Source organism: Oxyura jamaicensis, chromosome 5 (assembly GCF_011077185.1).
Source record: "Oxyura jamaicensis isolate SHBP4307 breed ruddy duck chromosome 5, BPBGC_Ojam_1.0, whole genome shotgun sequence".
Classification (NCBI taxonomy): Eukaryota; Metazoa; Chordata; class Aves; order Anseriformes; family Anatidae; genus Oxyura; species Oxyura jamaicensis.
The window spans coordinates 8941195-8966697 of NC_048897.1; the positions used below are offsets into that span (position 1 = coordinate 8941195).

At 37.6% G+C, this 25503-nt stretch overlaps 1 protein-coding gene across 1 annotated transcript in view; it reads left to right on the forward strand.

The window, feature by feature from the left end:
• MUC6 (mucin 6, oligomeric mucus/gel-forming) overlaps nucleotides 1-25503 on the forward strand; it is a 41307-nt gene that overhangs the window by 10850 nt on the left and 4954 nt on the right. The window contains exons 7-34 of the mRNA XM_035327541.1: nucleotides 1118-1227; nucleotides 2492-2699; nucleotides 3964-4086; nucleotides 5017-5137; nucleotides 6005-6143; nucleotides 6301-6405; nucleotides 6772-6844; nucleotides 7123-7260; nucleotides 8348-8509; nucleotides 9564-9658; nucleotides 10300-10432; nucleotides 11340-11589; nucleotides 12495-12547; nucleotides 12646-12755; nucleotides 13542-13693; nucleotides 14464-14605; nucleotides 15264-15374; nucleotides 16651-16836; nucleotides 17285-17524; nucleotides 18081-18237; nucleotides 18987-19130; nucleotides 19628-19690; nucleotides 20664-20708; nucleotides 21485-21682; nucleotides 22593-22862; nucleotides 23538-23585; nucleotides 23965-24216; nucleotides 25426-25501. Of these exons, the coding sequence (XP_035183432.1) occupies nucleotides 1118-1227; nucleotides 2492-2699; nucleotides 3964-4086; nucleotides 5017-5137; nucleotides 6005-6143; nucleotides 6301-6405; nucleotides 6772-6844; nucleotides 7123-7260; nucleotides 8348-8509; nucleotides 9564-9658; nucleotides 10300-10432; nucleotides 11340-11589; nucleotides 12495-12547; nucleotides 12646-12755; nucleotides 13542-13693; nucleotides 14464-14605; nucleotides 15264-15374; nucleotides 16651-16836; nucleotides 17285-17524; nucleotides 18081-18237; nucleotides 18987-19130; nucleotides 19628-19690; nucleotides 20664-20708; nucleotides 21485-21682; nucleotides 22593-22862; nucleotides 23538-23585; nucleotides 23965-24216; nucleotides 25426-25501 (3904 nt within the window). The remainder of the gene's footprint in view (nucleotides 1-1117; nucleotides 1228-2491; nucleotides 2700-3963; nucleotides 4087-5016; nucleotides 5138-6004; nucleotides 6144-6300; nucleotides 6406-6771; nucleotides 6845-7122; nucleotides 7261-8347; nucleotides 8510-9563; nucleotides 9659-10299; nucleotides 10433-11339; nucleotides 11590-12494; nucleotides 12548-12645; nucleotides 12756-13541; nucleotides 13694-14463; nucleotides 14606-15263; nucleotides 15375-16650; nucleotides 16837-17284; nucleotides 17525-18080; nucleotides 18238-18986; nucleotides 19131-19627; nucleotides 19691-20663; nucleotides 20709-21484; nucleotides 21683-22592; nucleotides 22863-23537; nucleotides 23586-23964; nucleotides 24217-25425; nucleotides 25502-25503) is intronic.

Sequence of the window (25503 nt, forward strand, 5' to 3'; positions counted from 1 at the left end):
AGGTCAGATGGAAGGAGATCTAATTAATTTGAGTCAAGATAGACATTTAATGCTGTACTTACATTACTTTGACTGCTCACTCAGTTTTAGGATTGAGTAAAGCACTCCCATTGGTCACCAACAAACCTATCTGTCATACAGTTATGCAATGCACTATTACTTGGTATGGTGGTAATATTACACGTTCCTCAGACAAGTGGTAAGGAGCCTATTTTAGGAACAGGTAGTAAGAATCATGCTTTGTCTCACTTAACCTTCAGGGCAGTCTAGGTTCGTAGCAAGGCACAATAAGTGGGTGAAATGATTACATTAGTTAGAAGCAAGAATGGGGCTGTAATAAAAAGAAGAGTCGACAAGGATATTAACAAGTAGTGTGTCTCAGTAAGGGTGGATCTTTAGAACAAACTAGTTGGTGCTGGGGATTTAACATCCACTCCATCAGGGGGTTTGCTTAAGGCCAGCTGTAATCTGGTCTATTGTACTCATGTCCATTGGCAGTTAGAGCTTAATACCTATGGTCCTGGAGCACATCCTCTAGTTTTTCATTTGAAAGAACTTTGTATGCTGAGGCTACTTCACAGTGCAAACCGAATTACACTAAACAGATGATCAAAAGATTTGCTTGAGTAGCACCCTGCTAATGGCCTACAGTGTTAGACACTAAATTGCACAGTAAACTAAATTAATGTTGCCAAGTGCAGTACAGTGTTCTGTATGCAGGAAAGACTTCTGAGGAGAGTACGATATTTTTCAGGTTGTAACAAGTTTAACCCCACATCTAGGGGGTTATATAGAGTAGTGGATGGGGTAAGGAGGCATGAATTAGTAGCTGACAAAAGATTGCATAATTGGCAGAAAAACAGTAGCAGCTGCTGTCTTGTAAGGTAGTAGATGTGCTGAATTAGGTAATAGCCCAGCAAGATGATCAAGGTGGTAAAAGTATGCTTTACTGAATAGAATGCAGGTAAAGGGCAAAAGAGATAGTTGTTACCAGAAATTAGACTTAATAGAACCTTTCACAGCCAAAGAGTAGAATCTGGATTTTACTACATCACAACTACAAATAAACAAATCCACATGGCTTTCTCCTGACAAATTATAACCCTTCAATTTACAGGTAAATTGCTGGATGCATACAAATTTGCTGCATTACAAAAAATGGATGATCCATCAGAGATCTGCCTGTCTGAGGAGATATCAATTCCTGCCATTCCTCACAAAAAATACGTAAGAAAGATCTTGGATTTTCTGTGGCAAGATTTCCAACAGGGATGGAAAGACAAATTAGATACTACCAATAGAGGGGCAATGGTTTCATAAAACCCACTTTCATGAAAATTGATAAAGTTAGAAGTTGTATAGCATGATGCAGTAAAGGAAATGAGTTCTTTGCATCAAAATACATTTCAAAAAAAGGCCCAGGGTCATTACTGAAGCTGGATTTATATCACTCGTATAAATCTACCAGCATTTAGCTCACAGCCTTCTGAAAATTGATGCAGGTAATCACAGGAAATTCATGGAACTCAGTGAAGCTTTAATGAACTTCATACTTAACAACTAACAACCTGACATTATAAGTTGTACAGACTTGAAGACATTCAATAGTACTTTAAACATAATGCCAGGTAACAACATTCACGACAGAGTCAACCACTATCAACTGTATCACTTCCAGTCCTAGATGAGAAGAAAATCAGCATACCTGAAACATGATGCATCCATATAAATATGGTTTGACCAAGGGCACTTGGTAGCATCAAAGAACAAAAGGGCTTACATTTCTTAGAATTTGCAGATACAAGAACCAAATCCTATTTAGTAGGATGATCTTCAGTTGTTTGACCAAGGAAATTCAAATCATAATTTCAACAGAAAACAAGAGTTTCTGTGGGTCCTGTGAGGACCAGACTGTGTCCTGAGCCCTGTGAAGAACAGCTTTACCAATATTACTTGTGTTCACGCTGAGAAAATTACTTTGATCTGGTGAATAATTTCTGTTGGATGAGAGAGATAACCTTTTTATGTTGTTTCTTTTTGACATGTTAAACTTCAGTAGGCGACATCAGAGGCAATACAGAGGTATCAATTGCATGCATAACAAAGAATGCGTGTTGATATCTCCACATATTGATGTTTGTCCTGGAACACATTCTTCTCCCTACTGAATCACCATGCAACAACATACTGCAATGTTCTCAGCCATTCATATTGATGGTACTGAAATAATGACTGCTTTTCAACTTAATGAGAAGTGGAACTAATTCAATATATCAAGATTTTTCTATTATACAGCACGTTTATATTCCCTTCCATTTGTGAACTTGTAATGCATTTTAAGCCAAATGCATATTACAAAACTGTAGGGGGGAAAAAGGCAAAAAGGTAACAGTAAAATCATAGCTATCAGTGATTTCCTATTGTGGTTTTTAGATGGGAAAAATACTACTAGGAACAATTTTTTAATTTAATTTAATTTTATTTTATTTAGGCCATGATCTGCTCTCAGCTACTTAACCTGGTGTCACCAACCTGCAGTGTGCCAAAGGATGGGTTTGTCGTTCGTTGTCAGCTTGATATGCAGGACTGCAGTGAGCCAGGACAAAAGAATTGTACTTGCTCTACGCTGTCAGAGTATTCAAGGCAATGTGCTATGTCCCATCAAGTGGTGCTCAACTGGAGGACTGAAAACTTCTGCTGTAAGTGTAGATATTTTATTCACAGAATCACAGAATCGTAAAGGTTGGAAGGGACCTCTGGAAATCATCAAGTCCAACTCCCTGCTAACAGCAGGTTCCCTACAGTAGGTTGAGCAGGAAAGCATCCAAGTAGGCCTTGAATATCTACAGAGAAGCAGACTCCCCAGCCTCTCTGGGCAGCCTGTTCCAGTGCTCTGTGACCTTCACTGTAAAGACGCTCTTATGCATATTCATATGGATTGTACTTAACCTTGCTATGTATTACATAGAGGGAGAATGATTCTTAACTGGCATTTAAAATCAACTAATAGAAAAGTCTCTTCTGTCATAAATCAAGCAGAAAATATTTCCTTAAAAAAACAAAAGCGGTATTTGGTAAGGCCTTGAGAAGGAAAGCATGGAAATATCAAAGGAGAAAGAGGAAGTGTGAAAAGTAGCTCCTAGGTGTAGGTCAATGTCATAAAGGAGGGAAATATCCACCATGTGAAAACAGTTGAATTTCTGACAGGAGGCTATTCTCTCTTAGTATAGTGCTTTCATTATCGTACTCTTCAAATTTGCTAATAAATTCTGAATGTACAAAGTTATTGAACTTTTTAGTTTTAATTGTTTCTTTGTCAACCTTGTCTATAACAACCCTTTCCCCACCTCACTTACTTTCCTCTTTCAGATGGCGAAAAATCTCTGCTTGAATTTAGTACATAATAAAACATTTATTTTAAGTTCCATATCCTAGTATTATTGCTAGATATTTGAATTCTGAAAAGCAGATAATGTCTGAGAAACAGAAACTATACAGAAGATAAAGAGTTATATTATTTAAGTCCTTTAAATATCACAGAAGTTCTTGGAGTTCAAGAAGCATTTGGACAATGCTCTCAGGCATGTGGTTTAATTTTTAGGTAGTCCTGTGTATTGGAGCCAGGAATTAGACTTGATGATTGTGTGGGTCCCTTCCAGTTTGGGATATTTTGTGATTCTGTGAAAATTTAATTTACCTGCTTGCTATTGTTCAAGCTTCTGCTTCTGAAATATTTCCAGGCTTCTGAAAGGATTTTCTAATAAGTCTGCCATGAGAAATTAATAAAGGCTATAATGATGATGGTGATGATGAATATTCAAATGATTAACTGAGTACTTAGGTGGGGTAACAGAACGTTAATACTGGTAATCACAAGGTCTTCTCCGTCCTCTGTGGCAGATGAGAGATTCTTCTATGTTTATACTTTAGAAGCATTAACACTTGCCCTGTCGGTTGTTGCAGCTGTGGGAAAATGTTCTGCTAACCAGATCTATGAAGAATGTGGTTCTCCATGTATTAAAACCTGTTCCAACCCAGAATACAGCTGTTCCAGCCACTGTACCTATGGCTGCTTTTGTCCAGAAGGTATCATTTTGATATTCATCATAAAAGACCTAAAAGACCCATGCAAATATTTTTGGCATATATCTATAGTCAAATGGAATAGACGTTTTAAACAGTAAACTGGCATTGTGCTGCTAGAACTGCCATTTCTGACAGAACATGATTTAACTGGAGTCTTGAATAGTCATGGTCATTAAAGATCCTTAGTCACTATTAGCTAGAACATAGTCATAAAAGCATTTTCCTCAGATGACCATACTATGCAATGGGATAATTATATGCTGCCTTCTTTTATTTCTGTAGTATAATGTAAATTGAGTAAGATATAGTTCATTTTCTCTCCTAAACAGGTATCTAGCCATTCACCAGCAAGAGGCAGAGTACCTCAGAGAAATTCTGCAATATTACAGGCATTTTATAAAGCTCCTTTAAAGTAGTTCAAGATGAATAAGCATAGAAAAACTGTAATTATGACTATTACGTTCATTATTTCCTGAAGCTGAAACCAGAACTGAATTTCCGGAACTGAAATATTCTCCAAGGTTATTGTGATATGGGTATTTACATTGTTGTTACCATCAGTTTGTAATAGTGGAAAGTAACGTGTTGTGAGATACACATTTAAAACTAGACTTAGGAACTAGAATGTGTCCATCCCAAAATTACTGACCTAGTTAGAGCATCATAGAGAAAATTTGGAAAAAATAAACTTGAAGCTTAGTGTTACTTCAGGCTAAGTTCAAATGAAGACAATTATCTGCACTTACTATTATCACTTGTTAAGAGTCAGTTTTATTTTAGTTAAGGGAAAATTTCCTGCACCTTGTATCTCTGTAGGCAGTGGCTGTGCAAGAACAGCATTTGCAAGCTGATTTTGGAAGACATGCAAATTATAATAGCTTTAGTGTTAAGTAAAGATGCAGTATTTCTGTTGTTTGCCTTCTTTGGCAGGAACTGTTCTTGATGACATCTCAAAGAATCGAACATGTGTTCACCTTAATCAGTGCCCGTGTATGCTGAATGGGGAAACATACGCTCCTGGTGAGACAATGAAAGCAGCGTGTAGGACGTGGTGAGTAGCAATGGGTTCCAAGTGACTGAAAAATGTATCCTAACTCTTCTGAAGACAGCTGCAAATGTGTGAAATCATCTCTGAGGTCACTTTCTTTGAGTGTCACAAACTACACATTTTTAATTTAAGATGCACGTCTTATTTCATGATTCATCTGTAGAAATATAAATGCTTGAAGGAGGCCATACAAAACAGTAACATTACCTCCTATGAAAGTGGAGGTAAAATTAAATATTACAAAACAAATATCAAAAATATACTTCTTTCTGGCTATCTCAGCAGTTTTAATCACCAAATCAGTCCTTAAAACTATATTTTGGTTCTGCAACAGAAAATAATTATTTAAGGCAACATTTTTTAAATTTGGAAATTTTATTAAACGTAGAATGATGATGTGTTGTGTTACTTCTTTTGCTGTCATCATTTGGATAAATAAAGTAGAGGATAAATAATGGAAAGCAGCCTCAGAACTGAAACAGTAAGTGCATTTTTCATGGGTAATCCATTCAGCAAATTTTATAGCAGCCTATACCAGAGTTGAGCAGCTTTAAATTCAGATAAACAACTTCAGCTCATATTCTTACACACAGAAAATAAAAGCACAGAAAGTATGAAGGGAAAAGTGATATAAATTATATCTTCCACCACTAGCAAGTAGCTGAGATTTTAGAATGAAGGTGAAGAAAAATTTCAAAATAGCAGAAATAAAAATTCAGTTTATATACATATGTTAGATAGTGTATACAACTATTTATCATGTTGATCAGTTATAGCAAAACCTCCAGAACAGATAAGCAAATTCTCTTTGTTTATAAACAGTGACTTGGTATGAGAATAACCTTACACCAGATTTCTTTTTTTCCTCAGTAAATGTACAATGGGTCAATGGAATTGCAAAGACTTGCCCTGCCCTGGAAGGTGTTCGCTGGAAGGAGGCTCCTTTGTTACCACATTTGATTCTAGATCATACAGGTTCCATGGAGTTTGCACTTACATTCTTATGAAGGTAATTTCCTGAAATCTAGAAACACACAAAATCAAATTAATATATTTTTAGTCTATCTTCAGTATCTTCTTGGAACACAAGCTGAGGTGTTTCTATGATATGCACTTGTTTCACAAATAATTTATACTCTGACAGACTTTTCTTTATTTTCCTTCAGAGTTCAAGCCTTCCAAACAATGGAACCCTAATGGCTGTATATGAAAAGTCTGGTTATTCTCATTCTGAAACATCACTTAGTGCTATAATTTACCTGTCTACGAAGGTAAGCAATCTTTCACAGGTTCTATCCAGCTCTTCAGTAAGCGGGATAGTAAAATAAATATGTAAAGTCATTGCTAGTAGCCTGAGCTGAAAAATTATGGGAAATAGATATTACAGTTAAGTTCCAGTGCATGGAACATTAAAGATCCGTGTTGCCAAATCAACTTATGGAATTAAGAGTTGCTGTGAAGAAAACTACAATATTTTCAAAGTGAAAGTGAAAGCAGTACGGAATAACATGAGAAAAAGCCTGAATCAGTCTCTTCCTGTTACATAGGTCCTTGACAATACAGTTGCTAAAATTAAGGAAAATATAAATACCATCAGTACAGTTATTTGCTTCTGATTGCATGTCCTTTTCATACAGGACAAAATTGTGATTTCTCAGAATGAACTCCTTACTGATGATGATGAACTTAAACGGCTACCTTACAGATCAGGTAAAGAAAAGGGAATATAAGTAAAATCTGAATTGTGTTAAATATCTGTTATACAACACACAACCCAGCTTCTTTTCTCTAGCAATTACCAATAGCAGTGGTTTTAGAGGAAGGTTAAAATCTTTTCCTGTGCATCTATCCCTCTGTGGAAAGTTATATGTGGAAGGAAAAGATGTATAGACAGAATGCTAGTACATTTATATATGCATTAAAATCATTACTGTAGCAGTATTTCTGTGCTTCAAAATCTCTATTTAAAAATATTCTTATGCTTTCAGGAGACATCACTATTTTCAAACAGTCCTCAATGTTCATTCAAATGCATACAGTGTTTGATCTGGAAGTTCTAGTTCAAACATCACCTGTGTTCCAGGCCTATGTGAAAGTTGGATCACAGTTCAAAGGCAGAACCCTGGGTAAGAAATTGAGTCCCCATGTGAAGGAGAGAACATATGGAGTGTAATTTTGAAAGCTTAGTGTTCAGCCTTTAAGGAATAAACATTCTTCTCTGGGTTAAAAATAAATAAATAAATAAATAAATAAATAAATAAGCTGCATTGGGAAACAGATGTGCTAAGAATTTATTTTTCCCTGACAACTTTAAAAATAATCAATGGAGTTTGATGGGAGACATTTTTCACATGTAATATAATACTGTTCTTGAGAGGTGGGCCTATGTGAACCTCATGAAGTTCAACAAGGCCAAGTGCAAGGCCCTGCACCAGGGTTGGGTCAGTCTCAAACATCAGTACATACTGGATGACAAATGGACTGAGAGCAGCCTGCAGAGGATGTTGGGGTACTGGTGGATGAGAAGCTCAACATGAGCTGGCAAGGTGCACTTGCAGCCCAGAAAGCCAACCATATCCTGAGCTGCATCAAAAGCAGCATGGCCAGCAGGACAAGGGTAGTGATTCTCCCCATCTACTCTGCTCTCTGGAGACTGCACTTGAAGTACTGTCTGGGGCCCCCAGCACAAAAGAGACATAGAGAGCAGGTCCAGAAAAGGGCCAGTAGAATGATTAGATGCAGTCTGTGTTTATTGTGCAGCAACATTAACTGCAAAGGCACACACAACCTGCATTCTAGTTTTCTGAGGGGAATTAGAGAGGCTTTGAATGTTTAAAAAAGCCTAAATGTATATTCTTATAATTACAGATTTTATATACATAAAAAATATGCAAAAGTATTTCATGACCTTTCTCTTTTTTCTAGTTTAAAACCACTGAAAATGTTTTTTTTCCAAAAACAAGACAAAACTCATTGTGTGATTTGGTGTCATAGAGAAGAAGTGGTTAATGTTAACCTGAGAAGTTAGAGAGAGGCTTAGTGACTGAATACATACGTAATCAAGATTCTCTGGCTACTAGACCTAAAATATTCATTGACACACATCTAGAACTTCTGACAAATTTTTTTCACTGTTGTAGAAGAATGAAACGTAGAGCATTGTGTACACATTTTTTGGTGTTCAGTCATCCCTTGCATTTCTAATGTTACTAGGTTTGTGTGGCAATTACAATGGAGACACTACAGATGACTTCATGACTAGCATGGATATCACTGAAGGAACAGCTTCCCTGTTTGTAGATTCCTGGAGGGCGGGAAATTGCAATCCTGCTTTAGAGAGAGAGACTGACCCTTGTGCTTTGAGTCAACTGAACAGTAAGTAGATGATCCTGTTTTAACTGATCTCTCCAGCTAGCTTTGTTTGCCACTTCCATAAACCCAAAGAGGATTTGAGAAAAGCATAGGCTGAAACAATTGAACATCACAAATTCTGTCACCAAGAAGACATTTCTAATTTGTGGAATATACATCTAGTGAAAACTCACTAGATCTCATTCTAGAGATCTGGGGTTGAGATAATGCGAGTTTTTGTTATTTCCAGTAAAATTGTAACATCCGTGGAAGTCTTAGACTGTTGTTCAGCAGTACAGTATCTGAAATCCAGGCTTTACCTTCTCAAGTCTCTACAGCTGTTGCTATTAAAAGGTATCCAACTGAGTTGCTTGAGCTAAACTATAGTCTTGCAAGACATATGAAGTTGTCCTTTTGTTCAATCCATCATTGCCAACAGCTCAGCTAGAGTAGCATGCCTACTTTTGCTGTTAGAAAATAAAACTATGGTTTGAGAAAAGCAGAACCAGCTATAGGAAGGGAGTCCAGAGAAGGCCAGCAAGAATAATCTGTGGTGTAGAATATGGGACCAAGGATGCAAGGGGACAAATACACTAAAAAGGAGATTTAACAAGGAGAAAAATAAATGGAGATTTAGTAGTTCTCAAATCTGCTAAAATGAAAATAATAGTACCTTCCACATCACTGGTAGAAAAGATAAGACACAATCTGCAATATATTCAGTTTTTCTATTGGATAAATTTTCTAATCATGAGCTCATAACAATTTGTTTGTTGAATTTGATGATCTTGAAGGTCATTTACCACTTAAATGATTCTGTGATAAGAAAGCATTTGAACAGATTGCTTGGGATGTTAAGAAAAGTGAATTATTGGAGGTCTTCAGTAATAGGTTAGTCAAATGTTAGTCAACACTAACATAAGCATTCCTGGTGTTTCTTGGCAGGGTTATTGACTAGATGAGCCTTTGAGATTCCTTCCAAGCCTCTAACTGAGTAACTGGCAGGGCAAAATCTCCTACTCTTTTCTTTTTCCTAACTTTCACTGGTGTTTAATGTCCATGGCTTTGTTTTTCTTAGAAATATCTGCTGAGACTCATTGCTCCATTCTTACGAAGAAAGGTACAGTGTTTGAGAAGTGCCATACTGTGGTGAACCCCATTCCTTTCTACAAGGTAGGAATTATTATACATGGAGTACAGAGGGCATCCAAATATGGACCAGACTGTGCTTATATATAATATGCCACTCATTGGGATCAGCAATTCATAGAGGCTAAAAAACAAGCATATTTTTGTCTCCACTACACTGGAAGTCGGTTTGACCGTAGACTGCCAATCTCATCCCTAAGATTATATGGACAACACTCTCAGGCATATTGTTTGATTTTTGGGTGGTCCTGTGTGGAGCCAGGAGTTGGACTCCATGATCCCTGTGGATCCCTTCTCACTTGGGATATTCTATGATTCTAAGAATAAGAAAATATTTTTGCTTATGCTGCAATTTTCCCTGTCAAAAGCTTTAACTTTGTAAAGTATTGTTTTTCCCTGGTGCATAATTGAGCTCATTAAATTTGCCAATCTCCGTGAAACAATTTGAGAATTAATACTGAAAAGCACTGAATATACAAAAGTGTCTTCTAGGTACTGAGCATATTTTCTTCATACCTATCAGACAATTAACCTGATCATTTTCATCAGTTGTAGTTGTGCAATAATATGTGTTTTGCTTGAGTTACTTCAGTAGTTCAGCATGTTTAGCACTTCCAAATGTCTGCTCCTCAGTAACAGAATAGTTCCCATGTGTTGGGTTTCAGAGATGCGTCTACCAAGCCTGTAATTACGAAGAGACCTTCCCTTATATTTGTTCTGCTCTGGGATCATATGCACGAACATGCAGTTCGATGGGTTTAATCCTTGAAAACTGGAGAGAGAGTATGGACAATTGCAGTAAGTAACTGAACAACCTCAGATCAGCCACCAGATTATTGCATGCATACAGATCTATTTATTTCCATTTAAGCGAGTCAAATGTGAATTTTCTATCACAAAAACTGAGAAAGGATGAGAACATATTTTAAAACTACATTAGTCATTAGAAAATAAGTATATATTGTTTAAGCAGACCAACTCGTATGTATAAAAGCCACATTCATATGAACTGGTGACTTCACAGATGTGTCAGAACACAACAAAAAATCATAAATAATACAGCAGTATTCTAAGTAGTGTCCGAATCGTCTTAAGAGTAATGCAGAAAGTAATCGTCAGAAAAAAGAGGAAAGCAGAAGCAGGTTAGCAGATATCCAACTTACAAATACCCTGCTAGTCTGTTTCAGGAAAGGACTGTTATTTTAAGACTTTTATCAAAAAGTTTATTCACATGCTTTAAGATAAGCATGTGGATGCTTCCAGGACTTGATAGTTAAGTGATGGAATAGACAGATTAAAATATATTGTGTCATAGAGTTAGGAAGAACAAGGAAAGACTGGTTGCAGATGTGATTTTGGCTATTCTGCATCTTAGAGATTGACACGATCTTCACAGTTGTGTAAGAATACATTGGTATTTCCGCAAAGCTTCCTTCTGCATTATTTCATTCCAAGATACACAAAGAAGCAGTAAGATATTTAACCTTGAAAAAACTTTGAAACAACCGCATGGCTGTTGTTAAGCCCTGCTCTGTGATACTGTTTACTACAGCTCCACATCCTCAGGAAGAGAAGCCATAGGTAGCCTTAAGCATTGAAGCTATTGACAGAATATATGTGGCGTTTTACTCTGAGCCCAGTTATCTTTCACAGCAAAGAGGATAAGAAAATGAAGTGTAACATACACTCTTCTCCTGTTTTATAGCCATTCCTTGTACAGGCAATCAAACATTCAGCTACAACACTCAGGCATGTGACAGGACATGCTTGTCACTCTCCTATCGAGCCCTAGAATGTCATCCAACTGACATCCCTATTGAAGGCTGCCATTGTCCTAAAGGAACGTATTTGAACCACAAGAACGAGTGTGTTCGTAAATCTCACTGTCCCTGTTATTTAGAAGATAGGAAGTACATTCTACCTGATCAGTCAACAATGAGTGGTGGGATTACCTGGTAAGTGTTTAAAGGTCAACTAATTTGAAATGAAGAGATGTCTTCAGGTGTCTCTGTGGATTTACAAAGCAGGGCTTTGTCACACCTAGTGATTATTTGGAAAGACAAATGCCATAACTCCAGCTGTCCCCACTTCTTCCTTCTTTCCCCCAGATTCATTGCTGAGCACAGTGTCATATGGTAAGGAATATCTCTTTGGTCAGCTGTTCCAGGTGTGTCTGTTCCCAGCTTCTTGTGCACCCCCAGCCTACTTGTCGGTGGGGCAGCTTAAGAAGCAGAGAAGGTGTTGAGATTGTTCCGCAACAGTTATATATATATATAACGTATATATATATAAAACACCTATATAACAAACCAAAACATCAGTCTATTTTTAACACTATTTTGATCACAAATCCAAAACATAGCACTATACAAGCTGCTATGAAGAAAATGAACTCCATCCCAGCCGAAAACAGTACGGACTCCATTATTTTAACAGCAAAGGATTATTTTTTAAGATACCTTTTTTGCCACTTCCTAAAACGCAGAGATTCTTAAACAGAAAATGTTTGACAAACCTTAAGCTTGGAAATGTTAGAAAATTAGAAAATAATAGGTCAAATCTGATTAATCTTCCTGAAAGATAGTAGGAAGCTTTGCCAACCACATCTGTACAGCTGTATACAAACAGTAAGATGGCCCACCAGTCACTTTCAAAACTGATGTTACTGTGCACTAAAAGCAAAAAGGGGCATATTGATCCATGTTCTGTTCTGGAGGATGGGGAGGTGCTAGTAACACAAATAAAACATTCCAGTGGTGAAAAGCAAGTTGTCATTTTGCAGAAAATCTGTATTTCTTTCTTAGGAGAGAACTGCATTGAAATTCTTTTTTTTCTTTCCTTTTTTTTTTTTTTCCCCTAGCTACTGTGTTAATGGGAGGCTCAGTTGCACTGGCAAACCTCAAAATCCTGCAGGTATGAGTCTGATTTGGTTTACTTTGTAATATATTCTTTTCTGCTATAAAGTTGCTACTTCACAGTTTCCTACATTTGTTTTTCTACTTTTTTTATAGAAAGCTGCAGAGCTCCTAAGAAATATATATCATGTTCTGACAACTTAGAAAACAAGTATGGAGCTACATGTGCCCCTACCTGTCAGATGCTGGCTACTGGAATTGAATGTGTGAGTTTCACAGCCCTGGGATATTAATCCTCTGGGAGAGGAAGAATGTTCTAGTAGTTACCTAGAATGTGAGAAATCTGGGCAGGATTCAGTTCCTTCTAATGAAATGAAAGGAGATACTTCTTCTAACATGATATAATTGAGCACCAACCTTCTTTCCACAGACTGTGGACAGTAAAAACATACACACATTCAAAAAGGGATTAAGGGAATTAAATTAAATGGATTACTGAATTAAATTATATGAAACATATAGAATAAAAATCCATTGAGGATTATATAATCCTTCACTATCACCTGTGGCTCCATAAGCTGCATGTTGCTAGAAGCTGATAGAACATGTAGTATATGCTTTCTTTTTGATTCTTTCCCAAATATCTGGTGCTGATGGTTGTAGGGTTCAAGATACCTAAGCTAGGTGGACTTCTGGTCTATCCTGATGGGGTTTTCTTTTGCTTTTACACTAAGGAAACAGACTGACTGGAAGACTGTAATGTAATAGTGTTCCCTGGTGTTAAGAAACTTATATTGTCTTCTGTTTGTCTGAAAGATTGGTAGGAATGAAAGAAATTTTTCAAGTATGTTTAGTATCTCACACAACAGGTATATCTTGTAACTTCAGCGAAACTAGTTCAATTGACTAGTATATAAGCATGAAGAAAATCACAACATTTAAATCAAATGAAAACTAGAACTAGGCACAGATTCACTCTTGAAACTAGTCACATACACGATAAAATACATTTTACATTCCTTTTCATTTTGTAATCTGTTGATCTTTACCAGATACCTACTAAATGTGAGTCAGGCTGTGTCTGCGCTGATGGGCTATATGAAAATCTTGATGGCAGGTGTGTTCCAGCTGAGGATTGTCCTTGTGAATATGGTGGCCTCGCATATGGAAAAGGTGAACAGATCCAAACTGAATGTGAAATCTGGTAAGAGTCACACCACTTTCTATTTCTGAACCTCTGTTTCACTCAGCTGTACAACAAAAGCATTTAGTTGATAGGAGAGTAGGAAATAGCAAAAGTTGAAAGCTAAACTGAAGGAATATAGTGACAAAGCATATAGGTAATAAAGAGAAGCTTAACACTTGCCAATATTTATGTATAAATGAAAGAGTCATGGTCTACTAGTCAGCTGTACTGGCTTCAGGGATATTTGTGCCACCTCTATATCCAAGGAATAAGGGCATCCTTAGTAGGGCATATAACTGTAAACTACGTAAGGTTGAGGATTAACAGCTCCACAAGGATTAACAACTAAATAAAGATGAGAGCACTGTCTTCCTTCTTCTCTATAGATAAAAACAGCTTCCCAAAAAGATTGCTTCCATCTCCTTAGCAGCATTATCAAGGTACTTTATACACTTTCCAGTTTCTAATCTAGTATAAAAAACCACCACCACCCAAACAACACAGAACAGAGATATCTGTTTTCACAAACAGCAAAAAGAAATGAGCTTACATTTTTATTTAATGGAAAAGAAAGAAAAAGAGAGTGAAGATTTTTTCTCTATCATGAATTAATTTTCTCAGCAATCCATAACTTTTATGTATTTATTTATCTTACATTAATTGTGACCGTCACAGTGTACATTCAATTAAATGAATGTCTTTTCTGTAAAAATGCATGCATGTAAGAAGATGTAGGTTAATGTGGTATTCCTTTGAAATCTGAGTATAGTTTCTCTTCTTGCTCCCAGCACTTGCAGGAAAGGCAAATGGAAATGTGTACAGAAATCAAAGTGTTCCTCAACGTGTAATCTTTATGGAGAAGGCCACATCACCACTTTTGATGGACAGCGTTTTGTTTTTGATGGCAACTGTGAATACATATTAGCTATGGTAACCTGGATCTTACTGCTTCTTTTGGCTGTATCTTAGCATCAAGGAATACCTTGATTTAAATAGCTATTGAAAATATCCTAGGATGTATCTATAGCCAATAGAGCACTTTGAATCTTACTAAACACTTAAGGTGTTTTTATATTTTCTGCTTATTTCATCTTTTAAAATGAAAAGCCTTTAGTTCTCAAAATGCCATTTTTAATGTAAGTGCAACCAATTTTAAATAACATATAAAGTCATAGATGTGTAACATATTCTGTACCAGTCACTTATGTCTTTCAGTGAAGTGATGTCAGTTGGACCACCAAATCAGAGGTCATCACTGATACCTCCCAAAACAATGAAATACTAAAGCATGATACCCCAGTGACTCTTTCCTTTCTGCCTATAAAGGTGTGGGTTCTGCAAGGAATAGAACGGTTCAGCTACGGAAGCTGTAAAATATTCTAGGACCTATCTTATGGTAGCCAGCAGTGAATTTAAAGACATTCACAGATAGGCTGTCTCTCACATGAGAACGAGAATATCAGATAGAGATGGCTTGCTGTGCTGAAAGGCAGAATCACAGTCATGACATGTTTAAGCTTTCTTTACTCTGTTATACTTCAGACATAGAATCCAGTAGGTCTTTTTGCATGTGTTTTTATTTTTTTAGGATGGCTGCAGTGTTAATAGACCTCATTCCTCTTTTAAAATCGTTACTGAGAATGTCATCTGTGGGAAATCAGGAGTTACATGCTCTAGATCCATCAGCATTTACCTTGGGGTAAGATCTTTTTCTGTTATCCAGCAGAATAGTCATTTAAGCCCATGCTTGCTTCAATTTTGGAAACTTTAGATGTGTCTTCAAAGTGGTGTCTTTATATGTGAAATTATGTGTTTAACCTGGAGCTTCATTGTTGATGGAAACTGCCATCATTTTTATCAATTCTCATGTCAGTGTTTCAGTCCTCAAACTTCTTGCCTATGTAGAAGTCACAAAATATTGAACCTTACCTACTCAACAGTGGGCTCTGTCAAAGAATTATTTTTTTCACCATACTCAGTCAAGAAAACACTAGTATAAAATCGAGGAATTGTTATCATGGATGACACAAAACCTCTCCAGATTTCTTAGTCCAGGTAATATCCACCAATACAAAATATTTCCAGATTGCTAGTTTTACCTGAGATAAATATTTGAAATTAAAGTAATGAGCAATTATCCTCATTTCTACTGCTGTCTGACAGCTTCCAAAATCAGGTAAGTTTTGCCATTCTTGGCTGTACTTGAACAGTAATGCCCAGAAATATCAGCTCATTTTAGAGTCTTTTCACTATCAGACAGAGAGAAGTATATGGACAGATGAGATTTTATCCCAATAAACAGCCACTACAAGTAGTACACATTTGCCACGTTACTGAATATTGGCAGTTTCAGCTCATCAGTGCTGCGCTGAAAAAATTTGTTTGCTCAGGATACAGCTTCGTAAGTGTATTTTCCAGACAAACCTTTCTGTTTATTATCCAGACTCTGAAACACTGCACTACAACAGGATTTGTAAGAGTACACTTGAGAGTAGGAGATAATAAAAGAGCGCTAGTGATAGATCTATTTTCTCTGTAACTTTTTATATTTTATTTCTAAGAACACATGAAGATGTACCTCCTCTACTCTATTGGCTTCATATAGATGCCCATACTATTTCCACCAAATATAATCAAAGTGCTAGTGTAGGTAACAATGAGAGTAATGAGGACAGTTGTATATATATATATGTATTTATATTTCTATGTAGATTTGCATATACATTTAAAAAAAAGGAAACAAAAGCCAGTTATTTTGAGATAGGGTGACAACCCAAGGAAACTTGACTACCTTTTAAGATCTCCATCACTGATGACAGAAAGTTATTCAGCAGTGTCTGGCTACTGTAGAATAAGTGGGAATGACAAGATGGTCTGTAGCAGCACAGTATCTGATCTTCAACATGTGTGCCATGGAAAGTAAGAAAAATACTGAAACTTGGTAAGTTGTAACGTACACATAATTTTTCTTCCAGAACTTGACACTTGTACTGCGAGATGAAACCTTCTCTATTTCTGGGGAAAATCCTTTAGTGCGATACAATGTGAAAAAGAATGCCCTCCACCTGATGTTTGATATCATTATCCCAGGAAAATACAACATGACCCTTATCTGGAATAAGCACATGAACTTCTTCATCAAGATCTCCAGGGAAACACAGGTATTGCAGAATAACTTCCTCAGTAAACTATCCTTCAGTTCAGATTGAACTGCCAGTTTGATGACAGTTGTCTTGACTCTCTATGATGACAAAGGTTTTTCAGAGATGCTACTAAAAATTAATTTTCTATTCATCATTATCTCCAAAAGAACAGAGGTTTTCACTAAAGGCTGACGTTATGTCATTACCCTTCTGCATGACAGGAACTTTTTGAGCTAAGAGTTTGTATTTTATACAACAACTGCATGTTTTGGTTGAATTTGATCTCTAAATGATGACAAATTACGCTTTAGAGGAGAGGGGTATCCACTGATGAACAGGACCTCATGTACAAGGTGCTAAGAACGTATCAGAGAGTATTTGTAGATCACAGTCACCACTGAAGCACAGGAAAAAATGTCAGTAATTGAGAGGGAAGGCAACCTAATGATGTTTTTATTTCATGCAGGAAACTATCTGTGGTTTGTGTGGGAACTATAATGGCAATATGAAAGACGATTTTGAAACCCGAAGCAAGTATGTGGCATCAAACGAGTTGGAATTTGTGAATTCTTGGAAAGAGAATCCTCTCTGTGGGGATGTATACTTTGTAGTGGACCCATGTAGCAAAAACCCTTACCGTAAAGCTTGGGCAGAAAAGACATGTTCCATCATCAACAGCCAAGTCTTTTCTGCCTGTCACAATAAGGTAAGAATACCTTACAGCCTCCTTTTAGGTACTTTCGGAGAGCAATGAGGTCTCCCCTCAGCTTCCTTTTCTTCAGAATAAACAACCCCAGTTCCCTCAGCTGGTCCTTTTCAGTCATCTATTGTGACTTGTGTCACAAGATTCATCAGAACCAAGCTTTCTGAAGGAAAATAGGCATTTTCAGGAAGCGACCACAAGTGATAAATGCGAATAACACTGCAGTGGTCATGCATATCCATGAAAGGTGGGATTTTTTTTGTTTTGTTTTGTTTTCAAGCTGATTGTGCATAATATGTTTCATATGAATGTAGACATCTGGAAAAAGCTGATCAGCTTCTACTGTTAGTCTGCAAATACCTACATTCTTGCTAAAAAGAGTTGTTTGAAGAGGGATTGCATTGACAAATGTTCAGAGGAAATACTAGTTATTCTCACTTTAGTTGAACATCTGCTCTTCACTTTACCCAATATGAACAAGGACCCAGGAAAAAGCAACTTCTTAAAAACTAGGCACTAATGAATCCTAGAAAATACATGACTTAATTTTCCAATGCAGGTGAATCGTATGCCCTATTACGAGGCCTGCGTTCGAGACTCTTGTGGTTGTGACATTGGAGGGGATTGTGAATGCATGTGTGATGCCATTGCGGTATATGCGATGGCGTGCTTAGATAAAGGTATCTGCATTGACTGGAGGACCCCTGAGTTTTGTCGTAAGTTTATTTAATCTCTCTTTAATCAGTTTAAGAGACAATTATTGTTATTGTGAGTATATTGATATGGTAACAAAGGAAATTGCTTACATATGCACCTCCTGGGTTGTGTTTTCTGTATGGGCCAATAGCTGATTTCAGTCACATGAATTTTGAATTCTGTACTTTTCATTTGTGCTAAATTAATCAAAATATTATGTCTGTTTTTACTGTGGAATAATGAGAAAATAAGTGATCACAGAAGGCAGCATATTTTTTCTGCTGCTACTGTATAGTGAATAGTCAGTTTGTAAGTAGATGGAATATGAAACTGTAAAAAAATGTTTCAATTTAGCTCTGATGAATTCACTATCTGTGTGGATGTCAAGGGAATAAAGACAGCTGTGTTGGCTGGAACACTATAAAACAGGAAAATATCAATGTGTCCCAGAACACCATACACAGAGGAAAAGAGAGGATGAGTGCTATAAATCAACACTAAACTTGTCATCTTTGATGGCTTCTTTCACGCATTCACTATATTATACATTAAAAATTGTGGAAATGTCTGCATAGTCCGTTTACAGGAAAAGAAACTGACTCACATCACTAAAACATAAATTTCATTTAACATCAGATTGTGGTATTTCCAATGACAAAATTTTAGACCTTAGCTATTGATTAATTTTGTCCTCCCATACGTACTTCAAAAATAATATGTCATTAATTTGTAAAATTCTGACTTTTCTCCTGTTTTTTGCCCTTTTTAGCTGTCTACTGTGAGTATTACAATTCTCATAAAAACACAGGAAGTGGAGGTGCTTTATCCTACGCCTACAACAATGACAACTGCACCTGGCATTACAGGCCCTGTAATTGTCCAAACCAAAACTACAAATATGTCAACATTGAAGGTAATTGAAGCTACGCTATTTCAAACTACAAAGCAGTAAGATAATTATTTTCAGTCATACCACAGTTAGTCGTGCTCAAATTGGTGTCATCTTTAAAGCAGTTTTGCTGATCTTTACCTTACTACTACTGCTTTAAATGCATAATCAGTGTAATTACCTGTATTGTACCTAATTTTGTAGTGAGCTCAGGTTATCTTGAAGAGAAATCCTCTGACTTGCACCAAATTAAAAGAATTTGCTCTATTTATGTAAAAAAATATATGTATTATGTATTATGAGTATTATTTCTATTAGACAAATAGATACAGTTGGAGTAAGAAAAAAAATACTACATATGCAGATCCTTCTGAGGATTATGTTGGGGGTGGTTGCCTAAATATATTAAGTTGCAATCAGTACAATTTCTTCATAACAGAAATGTAAGACATTTAATTATACATAGTATAGACTAAATGCAGTTCTCTGAGGAAGGTAAAACAAATTTCCCTTTTCTTCAGGCTGTTACAACTGTTCTCATGATGAATATTTTGACTATGAGAAGGAAAAATGCATGCCATGTGGTAAGAAGGGCCCTACATACTCATTGTCTTTTTCTGCAGTAACTAACATCTTTGTGTGTTCTCAAATAAGGTATTTTTCCTAGTACCTCTCGATTAACAATGAGCGTTCATCCTATTACAACTCTTCTTCAAAATAATCTTATTACTGTACTGCTAATACGTAAAACTGCAGTTGATAAATAAAGTAATGAAAATAACCAATTAAAATGTGGATTAGGGTAAGGAATGCTACAATAGAGAAGCTGGATGACCCTGATTGATTTTAATCAGGAAGGTGAAAAATTTTATTCATTGTGAGTACTTTTCCAAATAAGGGTGTTCCTGAAATTTCATTGATGTTCTAATTTATGTGAGGTAAAGATAAAAGTATAGGTCCCAGATACATTCAATGCCTTTCTTAAACAAAGAAAGGAATCAGACCTAGCTACTGGACTTCACAAAGCAATTCTTTAATTTTTTTTCTGTTTATTTAATTATTTTAACTTAAGATTTATTACCATATGGTGTGCTACTCTGAAAACTTGTCTTACTAAATAATGTTGTGGGTAGACACCAGCTGCACAGTATGGATTTCCATGCAGATTTTAAAAATAACCTCAAGGACAATTTTTTTTTTCATTTTACAGAATTAGAGCCTGTGAAACTGGAATCTCAGCTAGTGATCTCATTTACACATTAAAAAAATAAATAAAAAATTTCAGAGAGTGCCTTTATCCATAAGAGACATAAGAAAGGTAGCAAAAGTATGTTCATGTATTATTGTGAGGTGTATTAACTTTTTCATCATTGTTGAAGCCCTTTCAGGTGAAGCTCACCACTAAAATAAGTAGTAGCAAACATTTTCAGGATGATCTCACTAGCACAACCCTTGGAAAGGTCTTCATTTTTCTCCCAGTCTGAAATTAGCCTTATTTGGAATATTTTTAATATGTTTCTACTCACAAATTTAACCTGTTCTACCTTTATCCAACAGGATATGAAAGCATTAGTACTACACCTGAAACTTCACCTTTAACAGGTTAGTTAAGCAATTGGCTAAAACAAGTACTTACACATTGATGTACGTTGTTATATGTGTTTCTGAGATAACTAGTATCCTTTTTTGCTTGATATGATGACATCACCAGTTTCACATGCTTAAGATGCAATAATGAAAAACTACTCACTATTGTAATTATCACATTTTTTTCCCTGAATTATTTGTTAGAACTCTTAAATTGGGAAAGGAAATTATTGAGAGAACAGTGTTCCCTGAGTACACTTAGGCACTTCCAGATATCAGCAGTGAAATATCTCTCTAAATGAAAAAGGATTTCTGTTTTGTTTCTGATACAGAAATCACACACACACACACACACACACACAAAAAAAAAAAAAATTAATGGTGACTGGCCTTATAACTCTTGGTCAGTTTAAGAAGGTCTTCATGGAAGCTCGTGTACCAAGCCCCAGCAGCCTGATCCACAAAAGAAATCTATATATACTGATTTTTAATTTGTTAGAAATTCCATTAATTTCCATGAAGATGAAAGGTAGTGAGAAAAAGTTACACTGATGGCTGTCTGAATAAGCTTCTGCCAAAATTCCTGTTCAATGTATATACTGAAAATAAGCTCAACGGAATAGATTGAAAGCTTGTCTCAAATATTTCATTTAAAATTAAGCTAGTAGCTATTAGTAATTATTACTACAAGTAGTTTTTTTTTTTACTTAAAAAAATCGATTTGTATAGGCATATTTATAACATTAAGAGTATTAAGATTTATTATCCTCTGATTTTGATTTTTCTCTTAGTAACAACAGTGCAGCCTAACATAACAAGAAGCTCTACTGCAGTCACATCACCCGCAACTATCCTACCAACATCACCTGCTATTACCTCTTCTGCATCTACTGTATCAATGGAGGCCACAAATCCAACAGTAACCTCAAAAATCACCATTCCAAGAACTTCATCAGCAACACCTCTTGTTACAATAAAGTCAACAACTGGTAGGTTGTTAGTGTTACTGTTTAAAATAAGTTACACCAAACCCATTCTATACATAGTTTAGACATCACTGTACTAAGAAGCTGCAAGCTGTCTCAACGTCCAAGCATAAGGCTGCAAAGTAAGAGGCACTCAAAGCAGGCTTTGAGAAAGGAGTTTGCAAACCAGAAATGTTCAGAAGCATAGATGGAAAGTGCCTGGAAAAAGAAAGGACATAGACAATAGTTAAAAATGCAACCAAAATAACTTACATGTGACTCATCTGAGAAGCACATTAGAAGTTCTATAAGCAGTGATCCACCTCAACTCCAGTTGGATTTATTAGCTTAGTTTCAGTCCCTGTTCTACAGTTAGTTCAGTTATGAGGAAACTCTTTATAGGATGCAACTTCCCACAAACATGCAGTTCAACTAAAAAGCCATCCTGGACCCAGGCTATCATAGAAAGTGGAAATAAAAAGAGGTAACATAGGAATTAAAACTTCAAGGGCTGCTATTGTGCCAGGCGACTTGAGCAATGGGACAAGTCCTATGGTATGATGTTACCTGATTTTGTAATACAAATTGTGGGAAGCTGAAACTGTGGCCAGTTCAGAACAGAAGATTAGCCAATGAAATTGTCATTAGCTAAGTCATACAGACTTCAGCTAATAAGTGACATCAAAGCTAACTTCTTAGAAAAATTATATGAAAAATAATCTAGCACAGGAAAAACACACAAAATGAGATCAAAGTAATATCTGAGATGAGGAAACAAATACAAGTGGAAAACATATAGCAAGATTATGAGAACGCAAATACAAACAATTATACATAAAGCATTGAAAAGAGCAAGGGCAAAATTTGGGTCTCTGAAATACGGGTTTAAGTAAATTGATTACTCACATTATATTCTTTACCTTTACTCCAAAAGAACATACAACATTGGTTTTTACTATGCCAAGTATGACCACAACTGTCACAACACCCTCCATAACTACCTCAACAAAAAGGACCACATCCATTAAGCCAGTATCTACACCTACTGCCTCATCAACCACTGCTTCAACAGAGATGGAAAAAGTAAGGGTCACCACACCACTCTTCGAGACCCCTACCAAAAAGGAAATGACAACCACCTCTATACCTTCTCATACTACATCTCAGATTGCAACTTCCAGCCAGCCTGAACTAACAACAGTAGGTAAATACTGTGTTTGATATCTGTCATGTGAAGCCATCACTCAAAAAACACGTCAATGGATTCCTTGTAATAAAAACAGGCATTCTTACTAGATGTCTTTAACATGGCAAATAGGAAAGGGCATGGGTGACTGAAGAAGTGTGACAAAAATAGATATTATGGTGTCCCTCAATGGAACAAGCATCAGACATCCAAATAAGATCTTAAACCTAACTTTTCTCTTGGAGACCATATTCTACCAATTCCTCCAAATTAAGGCAAAATCGCTTTGTGCTTCAAAGTGAGTTTTGAAAAACTTACAGATGGTGGAATGTGTGTTCCCCCATGCCATTGTAACAACTTCTCCAAAAATTGTAAGTCCTATCTATCACGAAGAGACTTACACTTTGGGATGCCAGGTACTCTGTATGTCAACAAGCACAGCCTCCTCTGATGCTGTATTCTGACACCAGAAGCTGGGACAGTGTGCAGGGAGAAGTCAGTTGTAGTGGAAGGGCAGGTGCACACTCTCTCCCAATCCACACATCTCCCATCCTTACTGTTGGGGTACATACATCCAGGTCTTCTTGTGCCAACAATTACAGCTTAGTCTGAGGAAGCATCACAACCCACTTTAACTAGGCACATTCTCAGACGTCAACTATTACTAAATGTCCACTTGTCCTTTTTTTGCAGAGAGTGAGGGAACTGAAGCAACCACTCTACACCACCGAGTCTCAGTAGGTAAGAAGGACCTGAGAGCTGCCATTGGCCTACAACTCTGTTTCACTTACCCAGCTTTCCCATGGGATGCCCATGCTCAGCCTGGAATGCCTTCAAGGGAGACACACACATCTGGAGAGGCTCTTCCCTCACGAGGTCCAGGAAGAGGCAGAGGGTGCTGAATTGGCCCAGTTCTTGCCCTGCATTCCTAGGAAGAAGCAGAAAGGGGAGAGTGAGGGCAGGAGCCACTGGGCCATTCCTCCCTCTTGCCCAGCAGGAGGGATCTGTGCCTTTCTTGTCCTAATGCCAGCCCATGGCTTCTGGCATGGAACTACCCACCTCTGACACCTTCCCCTCTTGCTCCACCACCCTCAATCGACTTGTGCTTTCCTCCCAGTAGCTGTCAGCCACAAAAGGCCAGCTGTGCCACACACTGTGCCACAATTCATCACGCAGAAGACCACACCTGTGACATTGTCCAGCAGTACCTCCCAGACCTCTGTTTCCAGAGAAGCCAGCCCTGCCAGCAGTCCGGAAGTCCCACTGACAAAGATGTCTCCAAGCCCCAGCTCTTCACCTGTCACCTCAACCTCATCTGTTTCTTCCTCCTCATCTGCCCTGCCCTCAACACGGCTGAGACCATCACATCCTGGTAAGGCCCCTCTTGCTTTTCCTGCTGCTGCTGCTGCGGCCTGCTCCTTTCAGCTACCACCCTTCTCTTCTAAGTGGTGTGTTCTGCACAGGTTTCACTTTTAGTATTCATTTTCTATTCCTACTGCCCTCGCCATGGGACTCCTGGAATTCAAGCACTGGGACTAGCAGTCACATTGGCCCTCCTCACCTGCTGCTTTAGGGGTTTGGCTATGGGGCACAGGACTTTATCAGGGCACAGACCTCTATGAGTTCCTGCCCTACAACTAGCAATTGGAGACTAGTTAACACACAACTCCTCCCCTTACAGTGCTGCCCTGAGAATGTGCAGTGGTGGGGAGAGAAGGCAGTGGAGAGTGGAAGTTTACAACTCTGGGACAATTTGGGGTGAGAGACAGAAAACAAGGATGCTTTCCACCCAAATGATGCCTAGGCCCTGACACACCCATGACAAAGACGGGCCAATAAATGGCAACTCCTTGCTCCATGCATAAAGACAGATGCTAACCTTGGGTGCAAAAATATCACCAGTGGAGGGTGGGCAAGAAGGTGCACGCTCAAACTCCAGGGTACACTTCTCCCACTAGGACCTATGGGGCTATAAATGCCCAGGTCTTCCTGGTGTTGAACAGGATACCTTCTTTGAGGAGATGCCACGACATGCTTTGCCTAGGATTCTTTCCAAGACTCAACCATTGTTTTCTCTCATCCCTTTCTTTGTAGCAAGGGAGCCAACCAGAGCTAAGACTCCAACTAGTAAAGTAGTAACAGGTGAGTGCTCTGGTCAGGAGAGAGCAAAGAGTCACCCATGGCGTATGCCTGTCCCATCAGTAGCATCAATGCTCCCATGAAACCTTCCCAGCATATTCTGAAACAGACACATGATAGACTACCTGTAAACACGTGGAAAAATGAAAGTAGAGATATGTCTTCCCATCTAAAGCATTTAAGGAAAGAGCAGACAGACAAACTGATGGAGGGCATCCTTAAAAAATCATTATTAGCTGGCCATGCTGGGGGGAAGCAGGATGGGATGGGAAATGCTGGGCATCATAGATCTCTTTGTTATATTCTATAGAAAAGAGTCACTGTGGTGCGATATTGCATGTGTTATCCCTACCCCCAGAAGGAGACCTTAGAACTGCCCATTTCACTTGCCTTCAGTTCTTGCTCTAAAAATACCAACTGACTGGCACTTCCCACCTGACAGCCTCCAAAACAACACTGCCGCCCGTGAGCATGGAGAAGACCAGCCCGGCCACGTCTGCCAGCAGCACCTCCAAGACGT